The sequence below is a fragment of the Lathamus discolor genome, chromosome 3, assembly GCF_037157495.1.
Source record: "Lathamus discolor isolate bLatDis1 chromosome 3, bLatDis1.hap1, whole genome shotgun sequence".
In the NCBI taxonomy this organism is placed as follows: Eukaryota; Metazoa; Chordata; class Aves; order Psittaciformes; family Psittacidae; genus Lathamus; species Lathamus discolor.
In genome coordinates this window covers 145731888-145748183 of record NC_088886.1, presented here as the reverse complement: position 1 = coordinate 145748183, position 16296 = coordinate 145731888, and the positions used below count along the sequence as shown (strand labels likewise).

Below are 16296 nucleotides of genomic sequence, written 5' to 3'. Positions count from 1 at the left end.
GCAGTCACTGTGTTCTTAATATGTTGCCGATGGTGTATTTGGCAGAGAAAAGAGAGCTGGTTTGAAAATGTATTTTCATTATAAACAGCTTCACACAGTTGTGGGTCCTGCTCTCTTTGTGAGGCTGGAGAGGAGGAGCACAGCTTTACTTGCTAAAAGATAGAAGTGAGTGTCTGCTTGAACCTGGTGTAAAAATTCCCCATTTACCCAAAATGCAAGTTATCCAACTGAGTTTTTGCCTATGCACCCAGGGGTTACAGCGGGCAGTCTGTGGTGTCTCTCATATGACTCTTTAGTTAGTTTCAGTAGAATATGATCTGATTTGACTAAGTATTCCTATTGTGCCCTGCACAGCAGCAGCATACCTGTATGTCTGCACAGTGCAGGAGAAAGGGCAAACATCTCTGGAGTGCTTGTGTTTGGTTTTGATCAGCAGCTTACATTTATGGCACTGTTCTCTGGCTGGGTGGTGAGTGTGAGCTTCTCTACTGCCCCAGAGGAACCTGGAAAGAGCATGCTCCTGCTGCCTTGTTGGGGCGTAAATGGAATTTCCTATGTTCAAAATACACTGTTTCATAGACTCATAGAATCCCAGACTGGTTTGGGTTGGAAGGGACCTTAAAGCTCACCCAGTTCCAACCCCTGCCACAGGCAGGGACACCTTCCACTAGAGCAGCTTGCTCCAAGCCCCATCCAACCTGGCTTTGAGCACTGCCAGGGATGGGGCAGCCACAGCTGCAGGTGGCAGGGACTGCTCCTCTTCAGGCAGCTGATTTCTGCTTGCGCTGTGCTTCCTTCTTCTGAAGTCAGAAATCGATACTGCTGACAAAACGTGCCAACAGCCTTTAGTTCCCAAGGACTCAGCACATAAACTGGTTTTTGTGTTTTTTTCTTTCCATGGAGAGACCAACTAAGAGATCGTAATATAGTAAGACAGCGTGCACAGAGTCTGTGTTCACAGATATAGTGGAGAAACACAAAGGGTGGTCTCTCCATAACATAACTGGCACATTTTCATGAAAACTTGACACTAATCCTCTTGCCCTAAGCGATAGCTGCTCTTGGAAGGGATATGGGGTGTGCCACAGATTGCCAGACGCCAGAGGGGCTATCGGGTCTCTGAGCTCAAGCAAGCCATCTCTCAGAGACTGTCAAAATATGTCTCAAAAGTAACAAGTACTTGAACCTCCCTTTCAGTTTATCTGCTCCCCAGCACTATTCTGCAAGGGGCTGTCTTATTTGCCGTTGAAAGAGCGATGTTTCCTGCTCCTCCTGACAGACTGCTGTTTAAGGCTCTGCTTAGCATTCATATTTCTTTCTTGTCAGAATTATTTCTTTTTTCATTTGGCTTTTAGAACCAGAGCTATAAATCTGGGACGCTTTTTACATGCTGTGTTAGGGCTTGATTAAAATCCCATTGAAATCAATGGAAGCTTTCCTATTGACTCCAGTAGACTGGGCACTTGGGAAATAAGGAAAAATGTCTGTTTTAAATAAGAAGAATTGTATCCATGTCATAATGTTTATTACCAATAGCAGGAAATAAACCATAACATATTATGCACGTCTTTTCCCAACAGGTCTCATCTGTCATTTAACTGCTCCATACATAACACCCAGCTGTGGCGCAGAGCACAGCAACAGTGGTGGTGGAGTACCCAATCATTCTGCTTTAGAAACACGGCTAAGGAAAAAGAAAATACCCCTTTTCTGATTGATACAAATGTTGATATAAAATGAAGCTCAGACAAGAGGGAAACATCCAGCAGAAGCAGGTGACACAGCCTGCTTTGGAGAGCCTGGAACGAAAAGCTCCCTTGTTGCCTCATTTCTGTGTTGAAAATACTGCTTTGTTGGTTCACAGTTTCCGTAGGTACTATTAGAAAACCTTGATCTTCCCTTTTAATTTGGAGTAAAGCTTGTGGCTGTGACCTGGTTATCAAAAGTGCTGAGCCAAAAAAAAGTGTAAATATCATGAAGATGTAATGAGCAATGAATGCTTCTGATACCTGTTTGGTAATCAGATACGGATCCAGGAGTCTGCAATGAAAATGTGACATATGCATGCTACCTTGGTGAAAGTATCAGAGCTTACTGATGAGCTGGTCACAGTAAAGAAGTCTCAGGTCTCCAGGGATTTTATGGAGATGTGTGGATACTCAGGTCTTGTCAGAATTGCATTTGTATGTGGTATTCTCAACTAATACTGAAACTAATTATAGCTGTGGTATTGCAAAATGGGATTTTGTCAAGACGGTGTTTGAAGCCTGAATCAAATTTTCACATGCTGACGAGGAAAAAAGGAAATGGCGCGGGGAAGACTCTGAAGTGCATGCAAAAACAAGTGCTGCTTTAATGATGAGGCATTTGATAGCGCCTTTATCAGCATGCAGTCATGTGTTTAAATAGCATGAGCCATAGATGACTGTTGCAGCTTGTCATTTGCCTTATGGGAGGCAAGAAAGAGCTTCTTGTTTGATTTGTAAGATGAGCTAGCTTGTTGCACAAGGCAACAGAGGAGGCTCTGTAGAGAACTCCACAGTGAAGTATTTCCTAAGCTTTTTTGGATTCCTGCCACAAGGAAGTGCAGTAAGTGCAGCCACAGTGCAAGGACCATTGTAAAAGTGATTGGGAAGAAACCCTTTAAAGAGCAGGGTAAAAAAACCAACCCCAAGCAAAACTCCAGCTGGTCTGTAAGCTACAGAGATGGTAACAAGAATAGGTGTGTGCAGCAAGAGTATGAAACAGAGAATGGGAAATCCTAGCACTGAAAAATGCTGGGTTTGTCTTCCTTCTCCACTGCTCTCAGATGTTAACATAAGCACTTTCTAAATTATTAAGACCAAGACAAAGCTATGCTGATAAGGGTAAGTTCCTGTCTCCTCCTCAGGTCACGGTGTTTTTCAATACTGGCAAAGAACACAAGACCCATTCCTGGGATCAGTGGAAGCGGCTGAGTAGGAGGGTATGAGGGAGTTGCTCTGCAGGTTGAGAACACAAACATGCCTTTCTCGAAGCAGTGAAGATACGCACTTATAAAGATACGCATTTAGCCTTCTTTGTGATTACCAGAAAATTGCAACACTTCCCTAAGCTAAAAATGGTTTGCTGCTTTAGCTTTCCATGTTTAATATCCATTATGTCTCTACAGATATTTGCATTGTATTACACATCCCACTCAGTCAATGCAGAGAGCAAAATGCAAGTGAGCAAAAAGGTCCTTTCTGTCCCATTTCCAGCCACGCTTAAGGTGTAGACAGAAGTAAATCAGCAGCCAAAGCAGGTGTGTGAATGTGCTGAGTCCACGATCTCAGGTCTATGCATGATGTGCCAGATCAGCTTTTGGTCTCTCCTGGTGTTCACCAAAAGAGAAAATGAAGAGGGCTGGGTATCAGTTTGAACAGACCATGGGTATTCACAGTGAAATCTTTCGCAGCTGGGAAAACCACTATTAGTACAAATATATAAGAGAAAACCACAACGGGGACAAATTCTTTCCACGGCTGGCTTTTATCAAAGCACCTCAAGGTTGAGCTGTTCCACAGTGCAGCGAGACCAGCACTGTCTTCTGCTTTTATAAAATAGGACAACTTTGCCTCATGCTAAAATAGAAATTGATGCTTATATTTGGAAAACAAATAGCATGTTTCTTCCTTTTCATGAGATGCTTTGGAAAGCAGGCTTGGCACCTCTGTTTTTATCTGCATTTTCAGGGGTGTTTGGCAAGAAGAGCAAAACCCCAAACAGTGGCGATTTCAGTAAAATCCTCATTTCTGTTCTTCCATCACAATAGCCAATTGTAAATTAAACATGAAATACTTGAAGGCAACTAGACAATACTAGTTCGTAACTGTTGCATTGTTCACTGACAAGGTAAATGGTTTTGTGTATTGTTTGTGCAGGCTTTTCCTCTGTTAGCAGAAGGGAGCAAACAGCAGCATTGTGCAGGCACTTTACAGAATCTTAGAATGGTTTGGATTGGAAATGACCTTAAAGCTCATCCAGCTCCAACCCCTGCCACGGGCAGGGACCCCTTCCACTGGAGCAGCTTGCTCCAAGCCCCTGTGTCCAACCTGGCCTTGAGCACTGCCAGGGATGGGGCAGCCACAGCTTCTCTGGGCACCCTGTGCCAGCGCCTCAGCACCCGCACAGCAGGAGATGACAGAGGCAGAGCAGGAGGGCCCGTGAACACGCGGGCCCGTGTTAGGTGTTTCTCTAACCCGGTTTGCTGCCGTGGCACCGGCTCTTCCCCCGCCCGCAGCCCGTGGAGCGCTCCCCGCTAGAGGGGGATGCAGCCCCGGGCTTACAGCAAGTGCAGGGGCGGCTCCCGCAGCTCCAAGGGGAACGCGAAGGCGGAAGCTGCCGGAGCACCCGCTTTTAGAGTTAAGTTTAACCATCGGGTTTGGCGTACACTAGGAAAAGGAGCCCCATCCCAACCCCATCCCAACCCAGCCCCATTCCCACTCTCATCCCGATTCGCACTCCAGGACACCCCCACCACCTCACACCCACCACCCCCCCGCGCCCTCCCACAATGCAACGCGCGGGGCTCCGCCTACTCCCGCGCGCCAGCCAATCGCGGCTCACCACCTGCGGACTACACTCCCCAGCATCGCCCGCGGCGAGACCTTCCTCTTCTCCCGCCGTGTTCCGTTTGCCGCAAAGTGTCGCGCAGCGCCGCCGGAGGTGGCTGTGTGGGCCGCGGGCCGTGCCCGGAGCCGTGCCGCGGTGAGCCCCGCCGGGCGGAGCGCGGCCCCATGGGCGGCGGGCGGTGATCCCCGCCCTTCCCCGCCCCGCTCCCGCCGCGCCGGCAGCGCTATGGAGGAGGAGAGCATGGAGGAGGAGGGTGGCGGCGGCGGCGAGCCTATGATGGACGACCAGAACCACAACAACTGGGGCGCCGGCGGCTACGGCCGGCACCTGCTGGGCTCCGCCGCAGGGCAGGTCGGTGACCGCTTCTTACGCGAGGCCGCCGCCGGGACCGCGGCCGGGACCGAGCTCTCCGAGGCCAACGGCGTGCTGCAGGGCTGCGATCCGGGGGCCGCCTCGTGCAAGGGGGGAGCCGGAGCCATCGCCGCTGCCATCAACATCAACGCCTCGACCTCCAAGTTCCGTGAGTGACCGCCCTGCCCATCTCCCCGGCGCTCTGGGGCGCACGGCGGGGTCTCGCCCCGGGCGGCCCCGCGGGCTTCACCCGCTCCCGGCCTGCGCTGGCCCCGCTGGCCCCTGCTCGCTTCTCCCGCGCATGTGGCTCTGCTCAGGTCTGTCCTGCGGCGGGTCCTGGCGTGGGTCTTGGCCCCAGAGGCTTCCCGAAGCGAAATCGGATGGGTTAAGGCGCCTTGGAAGGAGGAAATAGCCTTTCTCGCACACACCCCAAGTTCTTCGCTGTCATGGCGAGGTGACGTGGTAGGTCTGGCGGTAGAACTGGGAGAGCGAGTGTAGTAGGCAGGTGTTCACCTTTACAGAGGCACGGTTGCTTTTCCTGAAGCTTTTGGTTCGGGTCCTGTTTTCCTAAGGACTTTTTTTTCTCCACCTGAAAAACCCCAAAGGTGCGTTTGGAACCTGTTTGTGGTTGCCGACAGCAGATGGCAATGTGTGCAGAGCCCCGGGATGGGGCGTGCTGGCCTCTGGAGGGGACGTGTGTCTGCAGAGGCCTGGTGTGAACAGCTTGGAGATGAATTTACCTCCCTAAGAAACAGTTCCAAAACATCTTTTGTATGTAGCTTTTCACAGAAATGGCATTTTTTCCCCTGTTGTTTTGCTGAGGGTGAGGGAAGAGAAGATTTTTTTTGCTGTTTGTTTCAATTTGACTTTCGTTTGCAGAAGTCACCCCTCTGGGCAAAATATGCCCTTTTCTCTAATGGCTGTTGGAAAACTTGGGCTGGTTAGTTTGCAGTATTCCTGGAAGTGTAACCGTGTAACTGCCATGATGAAATTTGGATGGGGAACACCTTGTTTTCCTTTTCACCTTGTTTCACCCCTCTTTCCCAAGTGCCAGCTCGTCTGTCCAGCAGCTCAGCTTCACTGCTGACCAGAAGCTCAAAGTTCAGGCCTCTGGGTCCCTGCTTTTCTGGTAGCCTGGATTTCCTGGCTCTAGCCACGTTGCCAAGGCTGACTGCTTTGAAGTGGAGGCTTCGAGACTCCATGAGCTCTCTGGCTCTCTGCCTGCCTTGTCAGGGCTCCAGGTACCTTGGGGTGGCTCTTAAACAATTGAGACAGTTGAAATGGTTTGGCTTTGCTGAGCTAAGCTCTTGAATTCCCAATGCAGAAATGGAGAGTCGTAGTTTTTCCTTCTCTTTCAGGGTAAGAATGTTTTCAAACTGGATTGTCACCAAACGGGAAGGTGACTTTCCAGTTGATCTGCAGTTTTATGTCAGAGCAAGGGGAGAAGTGGCTGTGTATGATTTGGCTTATGGTGTAGGTTTTGAGTTCTTGTTTTCACTTCTCCATCATTCATATCCGAACACAACATCTGTCTTACTGAGGTTAAGTGTTGTTTTAAAGAAAACTGAAATTCCCATAAAATGGGAAACTCTGAGTGAAGTCCATTAGAACTTTTACACCCCTGTGTTGTGGATGGTTTTGATGGAATGTATATATGAACAGAACAACTCCAGTGAAGAAGCTTGGTCTGAGAACGTGCAGGAGCTGAGTTGGGATAAGCACAGAATCTCAGACTGGTTTGCATTGGAAGGGACTTTAAAGCTCATCCAGTTCCAACTCCCCACCACGGGCAGGGACACCTTCCACTAGAGCAGTTTGTTCCAATCCCTGTCCAACCTGGCCTTGAACACTGCCATGGATGGGGCATGCTGACTCTACTAATCCCTGCCTCTGGCAGGGGATCCCTTAATCTGCTCTCCTTATTTTTTTAACAATAGAAAAAAGGAGGAAGATTACTTTTGTTGTAACTGCACAAAGAAAAGGGAGACAGGTGTGTTCTAGACCCCTCCTGCCTGCTCTGTCTTGGCAATGGCAGAACATGCACAGAGAAGCTGATTGTCAGTCTTGAGCTTTGTAGGGAAGTTGTCTGTTCACTGCTGCATGACAAACTTCTTGCAGTTAAACGAGCAAGTACTTGTGTCTTCCTTGCTTCAGGATGCAGAGGCTTAGTCTTAGGTTATCCTACAGGTGACCTTCAAAAATGGGGGTAGTGTGTGATTTCCAGCGATGCTATGGTCAGTTGGAGCCCCTCTGATATTCAGATAGGTCTCTCCCTCCTGATTCTTTCCTCCAGCAATGCTTGGGTTCCAACATGTAGTTACTTGCAGTGTGTTAGTTTTGTTCATGTTCACAGTTGCAGACTAAAGCATCTGGTGGGCCTTTTTTGGTCTGATTTAGCTGGCAGAGCGATGGAGGCAGAAGGTTAGGTGTAAACCTGTTAAAATCCTGGTTTTAAAAGGAAGATGTGTTTTGTATGTAGGGGTAGTAGGGGGTTTGAGTGGCTTTTCAGACAGCTTTCTCATCTAAATAACAAAACCAACAGTATCAGTGATTTTTGGTTTTATTCTTCGTATCCTGTGCCTATTGCTGTTCCAGCATCTGTGTATGTTTAAGTTTTTTTTCCCCATCAATTTCAAGGGGAGACTATACCTATTCTTGGACCTTCTGGTTTTGTTTTTCATAAAATTTAAGTGGGTTTTGCTGTTCTTCTGGTTGAAGTTGATATCAAAGAATTTGGTAGCTTGCAGCAGGCTATGTTTCCATTATAGCTATGATACTGAAATATCTAGGTTATGATATGAAGCTCATGCATATTCTTTTTCACTTAAATGTTTTCACTGCTGCATTTGATTTAAGCAGTTTTTCTTTTGAACTTTCCTGTATATGGAAAAGCAGCAGTTGCTTCTTAAGCTTCACTTGTGAGGTCTATAATTTCCTGGAAAACAGTAGCTTTCCCTTCGCTCAAACTGATTTCTGTACCAGCCCCACCCCAAACTTGCTGTAGTTGGATAAAGTCATGCATTCTAGCATGCTTTGTTACAAAATGTCTGTGTCTCTTCCCAGAAACATTAAATCTCAATGACATGAAAGTCACCCTTTAATATCACCCTTTCCTTGAGATCTGGAAAGAGGCTATTGAAGTAATCCTTCTAAGTCTCAAATACCTAATGTAGGGATAAGCATTGAAGAATGACATCCTGAAAAGATAGGAAAGTAGAAAATCAAATAAGTTCCTAGAAGGGCAGTCTGTCTTTTCTTTGTGAGGATTTGTGTGATTTTTTCCTGCTCTTGAGGTTCTTGCAGAGTTTGCAGTTGGAGGCTCTGCTTTAAGTCATCTTCACTTTGTGTGTGCGTGTGTGTGTGCGTTATAAACGGTACCTGAGAGTGTCCTTTTGAGTGGTCCTGCTTCCTAATTTTTCATTGCCTGATGCATCTATGAATCATAGAAACCCAAACTGGTTTGTGCTGGAAGGGACGTTAAAGCTTATCCAGTTCCAACCCCTGCCACGGGCAGGGACACCTTTCACTGGAGCAGCTTGCTCCAAGCCCCTGTGTCCAACCTGGCCTTGAGCACTGCCAGGGATGGGGCAGCCACAGCTTCTCTGGGTACCCTGTGCCAGCGCCTCAGCACCCTCACAGGGAAGAGCTTCTGCCTAAGAGCTCATCTCCGTCTCCCCTCGGGCAGGTTCAAGCCATTCCCCTTGTCCTGTCCCTACAGGCCCTTGTCCCAAGCCCCTCTCCAGGTTTCCTGTAGCCCCTTTAGGCACTGGAGCTGTTCTAAGGTCTGCCCTTAAGGAGCCTTCTCGTCTCCAGGCTGACCCAGCCCAGCTCTCTCAGCCTGGCTCCAGAGCAGAGCTGCTCCAGCCCTCGCAGCGTCTCTGTGGCCTCCTCTGGACTCGCTCCAACAGCTCCACGTCCCTCTTGTGCTGTTGCCCCAGAGCTGGATCAGGACTGCGGGGGGGGGGTGGGGGTGGGTGGGGAGGGAAGTATTTTTCCCCAAAGCACAGCAGAGGGGCAGGATCCCCTCCCTCGACTGCTGCTTGCACTCTGGGAGTGCAGCCCCACACATGGGGGAGTTCTGGGCTGCAGGCATGCACTGACAGATCATGGTGAGCTTCTGGTCAACCAACACCCACAGGTCCTTCTCCTCAGGGCTGCTCTCAGTATGTTCTTCCGCAGCCTGTGTTTGTCCTTGGGATTGCCCAGAGCCAGATAGTGATCAGTATATAGCCTTGGATGCTTAACTATATAAATATTATGGTTGGCTTAGTTTATAACTGAAGTGTGGAAATAAAATATTGCTTGTGAGAGTCTTCAGAATAAAAATAAAGCTTTTCTAGAATATTACTTTGAACTCATCAGTGGTTCCTATTCAAGTCTCCTGGGGCTGTTTGTGAAAGCATTTTGTTCTGTACCTGTGCAGCACTTCAAATGGGCAGACATTCCTTTCTGCTGCTTCTTTCTTTTTCCATACTGTAAAAACCCCAAATTGCTATCTCAACAGCCTGTTAAAAATTATTTTGCATGTTCTCAATTCTTGACTACTTTTTTCAAATGAATAGAGCTCATTTCATATGTTAAGCCAGATGTGGGTGTGATTATACATTAAAATCTTAAATCAAGACTTGGTCTAATATGTATGCTGACTTCAGTGTTTTCTGTGAAACAGAGCACTTCTGTGGGAACCCACCTTTTCAGATTTGCTGCTGAGTCTAGGCATGAATAGTAAAGCTATAGCTTTATGTGAAGCTGCTTGGGGCCTGAGCTCTGTAAAGGACGAGAACTCAAGCAAGTCATTGTGAAACAGATAAAGGAGTGAATTCACTGTCAGGCAGGTGCTGTGCTGTTCTGCCCGGATGGATGCTTTTACATTGTGGAGCTGACTTGCTGCACATGTTAACTTACATCCTGGTGGTTGTGTACACACACCTGTAACCTTTGTCAAGTTGTTAGGAAATGGGATTGCACTTTCAAATTGCAGGCTGGAGCATTGGGACAGCATCCTGTAGGACTTGGTAGTGGAGACCAGTTCACTGCTCAGACAATTAGGTTAGCTAGAGCTCCTGTAACAGGTATGAAGCAAGAGTGAAACAGTGGCTAGTTGGGTGAAGAGGGGACTAGGAGTGCTGCACTAACATTCTTCACTAAGCAAGGTTTCTGGATAAAATACCCTAAAAAAGCACACCAGGAATATGTAACACCTGTTCTTACAGGTAGCATTCATACAATTCCATGTCTCATACCTGTCTTTATTCCACTTTTTTTCTTTTTTTTTTTATATTCTTATCATACTTTTGGCTGTATTTCCCTAGAATTGTTCTTCATAATGCTGCTAAAAGTGACTCACTCTGCTCCTTTCAACCCCTTGTGAAAACAGCAGCTCAGAAATCTTGCTCCTCAAACTGTGCAGTGATTTTACATCTACACATGTATTTAAAATGCAGATCTGTTTAAGTATTCTTTTTCAGTGTGGTGTCTAAACTGGATTGTTTGGGATAGGAACTGTCTTTATTCTCTGTTCCATGTAGCCCAAACCCATGTGGGGAGTTTCAGTGAAGAAATGTCTTCAGATTCCCTGGCTTGGATAGTTCTGATATGAAGGATACCCTGTGCTCCTAGTTATGGAGGGCTCTGCTTTGAGTGGGTGGTGTGAAGCTATAGTGCTGTGACAAGCCAGCAAGATAGTCCTGCAAGTAGTCTCTGCGGGGAAGGTGTTAACCCTTCTACCATGGCTGCCTTTGGAACTGAGCTGTGTGTGGTTAGTTCAGAAATCCTCCCCTGAAAGAAACAGGTTAAAACTCTTCTCTGATTGAAGGCATGTGGGGTAGCTTGGCAAGAGGGTGCAGTTGAGAAGCTGAGGAGGAAAACTGGGGAGGGATGGGGATGCTAATTTGAATGCCTCCTATTCTTCACTGTGTTGATTCTGATCCGAAAAAGGAGTGTAACTGTGCCTGCCAGAGGGGGAACTGTAATACAGATCCAAAAAATTTGCCCAGGAGCCTAACTGCATTTGAAGGCAGAGGAAATTGCATCAGCTTTTAGGCCAAGGAAGCTGCTGGTCCCACCTGAGACTTGTAAAATTCATACATCTGCTGGGAAGGAGTATTTCAAAAACTGCCAGACTTGGCCCAAGCTTGTTCTCTTGCATGTGAGGATCCAGTGCTGATTGTTGATTGTGGACTCCTACAAAGCTGCAGAATTTATTAATTTGAACTAACTACTGAGCTGTTTTTCTATACTGCTGTATTTGTCATGCTAAAACTCCCAAGGAGTTTCTTTTTCCATGCTGTTTGCACCCTTAAGAAATAGCCAAGCACTGATTTGGCAGATTTTCTAATTTTACTTTATTCTCTCTAAATAAAAACGTACAGCTTCAAGTTGGGGCTTTAGTTTTAGATGAGGTTATCTTAATGGAAGTCAATGGTTCCCAGTTTATTTGGCCAACTTATTGGTGTGATGAGAAATTGCAAAGCATTTACTTGCTGCTTTTAGCTGGAGTTACTAAATGTAGTTTTGTCTTTTTCTTGTAGTAATGAATGTTATAACAATTGAAGACTATAAGAGCACATATTGGCCAAAGTTGGACAGTGCCATAGATCAGCTTCTAACTCAGAGTCCTGGTGACTACATCCCTATCTCCTATGAACAAATATACAGGTAAGGAAATCTAAGTTTGTTACTCTTTAATTTAAGATTAAATGCTTTATTTTGCAGCCTGCACATATGTCATATTTGTATTTATGAGGAGGGAAGTTGGGAGGTTTTGTGAAGCACATCATTTAAATGGTTGGAATGAGTGAATGAAAGATGCATATCTCAACATCCAATGTTAAGAGGAATAAATGCTAAACAATTACAGTGCTGAAAACATTAATATCAGTCTCCACCACAGTTGCTTAGTGTAATACATTAAAGTCTCAATGTCCCTTTCCTCAAAGGGGAAGAAGAGACTGGCATAGTAGGGGTTTGACTTCATGTTTCAAGAGGCTTCTTTGTCATGTCTAATAGGGACTAATTTGGTGCAGCACAGGTAAATAGAAGCTACTGGTGTCAAGGTCCATCCACATCAGCTGTCATCTGTGTGTGTTGCACCAGGGTAGCTTTAGTCTCATTTCTCCCTTATCCAGCCATCTGGCTGCATGTGCAGTGGGAGGCTGTCTGAAGGACTAACACAAGCTTCAGTCCTTTATATCTCCATTCTTGTTTGGAGACTGTTTGAGTTGTACATGGCCTGGAGCTGCAGTTTACTTTGCTTTAAAAAGAATCTAGTCACACACTAGAGCTGGCCTGCAGACTAAGCTAATGTGCAAGTAATGGGGATGGTAGGAGATTTTCTTCAAAACCACACTACTGCTCCAAACCAAACTGCTAGATACTTTAGAGACTTGGCATTTATTTGAGATGGACTAAAATAGAGATTTTTTTGTTCTGTAGGTGACTTGTATCCGGCGTGTTGGTAAATAGAATGGAAACTGGGTGGCTACTGCTGCATTTACTGGCCAAGATGCCCTTAAAACTACTTGCCCTTGCCAGCAGCACAGCTAATAGCATTGCTGTCTTTGGTTTTCTTTAATCCAGTGTTACACTCTATGAAATAACAGCAGCTCAGTCACTGATTGCTGGGTTTAGAGGCTTCCAGCTCTATCATTTCCTGCCCACTTGCTTTTAGCCACTTTGGCTCTCCAGGTTGAAACTTTGATTAGGGAACTAGGTGTAAGAATGGCAGGTATTCAGTCTTCCATCTTAATTCCAGTTTAAAACTTCCTCTTTCCTCTCCAAACTTTTGGAACTGCTGTTATCAGGACTCAGGCATTTATGTGTATAAATAATTGAGATGGTCATTTGAATTGAGAGACATTTTGCAGCTTTAGTGTAAGTAATCAAAGTCCTTTTCCTGGCTTAAAATCCCCAATGTGCAAACAGTCATCAGTTAGAAATAAGCCATCTTGACAGTCATCTCTGATAGAGTAGGTGTGCAGGATTAATGGTTTTAATACCTGGAGTAGATCTATACCTGGTTATGGTTTAAGATGACGAGTTCATCTTTCTCACCTTTTTACTCCTCAGAAGTTTTATGTATTGAAGGAGTAATGGGTTTTACGTTTCTCCTAGATAACCCTTTTACAGCAGGGTAACACTTGATGCAGTATTGTAACGATGCACAGATGTCTGTTGCATGTAGTTTACCAAACCAAAAGATATTTTGCATTTTAGTGTTAAACTGACACAGTAGCTTTATCAATTTCTATTACAAATGATGTCTATGGTTGTAATTACTCTGACACAGCCTCTTCCAATCAGGAGATTGATTATTTTGGTTTTCTATTATTTTTAGACATTTCCTTTGCTTGACTGACAATCTAGACAAGATAGATTGAGAAGAGAAGGAAAACTGATTTTTATTGAATTTAATGAGAGTGCTTGCTTGGAGTGTTATAGAGAGTCTGTTGCAGACTTGGGGTTTTGATCCTCTGTTTCCCTAGGCCAGTTATTTAGTCTGGAAAATGGGATGTTTCTGAAGTGGTTCAAACAGTTACATCTCTCATATTTTTTTTACAGTGATACTGAGCTGAAAATACAGTGCTTTTTCTGATTGTTCTTGTGCTGACTAAAGGAATCAATGCAGACTCAAAATACATTATTAGATACCCAACTACTGCATTTGCCATAATCAGTGATAACTGTAGGTATCTACTCCATAGCAGTGAAAGCTAGGAGGCAACTTCAAAGGTGTGTATGTAGATATGTACTATGGATCAGTTTACCCCTAAGGTGGCAAAGTGTGATTAGTGACTGCTTTTATCTTGTAAGTCCAAAGCCTGCCTGTGCAGAGTCACTCCCTATTAGAAGGGCTAATTATATTGACAGAGAGATGTGAAGGAAACTTTGAGGTGAGGAAGATGTAAACAGCTAAGTTGTAGTTCTGGCAACTGTTACCATCTCCCAGGTACAATGCATTTAGATCTGAGTTCTTCAAGACAACTTGCAGATCTCGGATCTTCATCCCTCTCTAAATATTTACCTTTTAATGTCACAAGCTGGTGACTTCTTTTGGGCAATAGCAGGGCAAGGATGATTCACAGAAACAGCCCACGATCAGGAACTGAAAACAGGATCTTAAAATGGGGAAGGAACCTCTAAATAGAAGTGTTCAAATAAAATGTAAACACATTCTGCACGCTCATATGAAGACTGGTGCTTGACTACAGAACGCATTGCAGAAGTAGGTATAGCTGTAGTGTATGTAACACTAAGCAGACATATAGTCAGTTGTGGAAGTGGCTATATATATACTGGTTAGTTATGCAGCAAACATATAACCATTTGCTGTTGTTACTTAGCTGTCTGGTTTGTAAGTTATCACAAAAATCAGTCTGGCTTTTCTTATCAGTGTCTCTCTTTGATACAAATGAAATTGATATTTTTGCTGTTACTACATCATATCCAAATGTCTTGTACTTGCCTGTTCCAAACTAGGATCTGCTGTTCGTAGACTTCATGTGAAAGAAGCAGGACAAGTTATTTAAATAACTTCGTTATTTAAATAACATCAAACTATGGCTATTCAATTATTTTTAATGTATAATAGTAGGAGAGGTGGGAGGTGTCTTTTGTTCTTGTCGTGGTTTAAACCCAACCACAAACCTCGTTTGCTCACTTCCCCCCCTTTTGCTCTCCCCCTGCTCCTGGAGGGACGGAGAGGAGAATCGAAAAGAATGCAACTCCCATGGGTTGAGATAAGAACAGTTTAGTAACTAAGGTATAACACAAATCACTGCTGCTACCACCAGTAATAATAATGATAAAGGAAATAACAAGAGGAAAGAATACAACATCTCAACACCAGCCAACCAATAACTCGCCCCACTCCCCCTAGCCAAGCACCAGCCGATACCTTTTCCCACCCTGCAGTCCTTAGCCCTTCCGGGTAACTCCCCGTTACATCCTGGGCATGACGTGCTGTGGTATGGAATACCTCTTTGGTCAGTTTGGGTCAGGTGTCCTGTCTCTGCTTCCTCCCGGCCTCCCCTCCTCCCTGGCAGACCAGGAGGCTCAGAAAGTCCTTGGCCAGACCAAACATTTGAGCAGCAACTGAAAACATCGGCGTTATCAGCACTGTTCCCAGGCCAAAAAATGAAAACATAGCACTGCACTAGCTACTAAGAAGGAGAAAAATGACTGCTACTGCTGAACCCAGAACAGTTCTTTAAGAAATAGCATGGTTTGCCAAATAAGCAGACTTTGCTGTGTTTTGGGGCCCTTTTGAAGTTGTCAAAGGGAATAAATACACATTTCTAAGAGTTACTGATAATTCACATGTTAAAACCTTCCTTCAGAAGACTTTTGAGAGTGGCGCTTATGAATGAGAGTGCTGTCTTGGCCCCTGAAGTCTTGGACTTGGTGCCTAATCTCTCACTTGCATGGGAAAACTCCAATAGCCTATAGTTATTTTAATCCCATCCTTGCAGTTTGTTTGTCATTGTCCTTCTCAGTGTAGAATTGGAATGCTATTATTCCCCTGCAGAGACACAGTGTGGCTGTACCACAACTTTAGGCTTTTAGTGCTATTCAAAACCTGCAAAATTGAAGTCTGGGATCTGGACCTTGCCAGAAATACTTTGTGCGTGTCTTGAGGAGCGGTCTCTGGTTTAAATTGCTCACTGTCACCCTATTCCATACAAAGGGATGAAGGGAGAGGGGAGCAGGACCGAGGCATGGGGAGGTGATTTGCTTTGCCCAAGACACCACATCAAGTCTTCCTTGTGCCTCCTGAATTTTGGCAGCTAGCTTCCAGAATGCTGACTTCAAAGAATGAAAGCTCTCAAGAGAAGTAAAAGCTGCTTAGTATAGATGATGATGGTGTTAGCCCCTATGTTGATGATGACTACCTTAATGTAACTTCTTGCTGAAAGCAATATATGTATTTGTTTTACAACTGTTGTAAATATGTTTTCAATACATAGCCTTATTTTGTAGATCTGTGGTATTGAAGTATGAAAGCAATAAAATGTCCTTAAAAACAAAGGTGACGCTGAAGACCAGAGTTAACACAGCCAAGCTGGAATGTAGAATTCAAGTTTTGTTGCTCTTTCTGTACATCTTTGTTTATTATGAAAATGTGGGGTTTTCTTAGAATTTAAGTATCAAAGGATAGAGTAACATGCTTGGGTCTGTAATTTTAGAACGTTTTGTTTTTAAACCACTAGCACAGTTTTGGTGCATTCATGACTGTCAGTGTTGCCCTTCTTTTAATAAGGGCTTCACCCTAAGATATGCATATAATCATTAAACCTGCTTATTTTAATGGAAACTTCACTCACATAGGAGAGACAAAAGCCAGAATTAGGAGTC

At 45.0% G+C, this 16296-nt stretch overlaps 1 protein-coding gene across 4 annotated transcripts in view; it reads left to right on the top strand.

Annotated features, from left to right (window-relative positions):
- The first annotated feature begins 4590 nt into the window (after positions 1 to 4590).
- The window catches only part of CACUL1 (CDK2 associated cullin domain 1), a 53589-nt gene continuing 41883 nt past the window's right edge, over positions 4591 to 16296 (top strand). For 3 of the 4 annotated variants that reach the window (XM_065672368.1, XM_065672366.1, XM_065672365.1), the window contains exons 1-2: positions 4591 to 5113; positions 11475 to 11601. In XM_065672368.1, coding sequence (XP_065528440.1) covers positions 4819 to 5113; positions 11475 to 11601 — 422 coding nt within the window. In that variant the 5' untranslated portion in view covers positions 4591 to 4818. The remainder of the gene's footprint in view (positions 5114 to 11474; positions 11602 to 16296) is intronic. The other variant, XM_065672369.1, reaches the window with a different exon arrangement.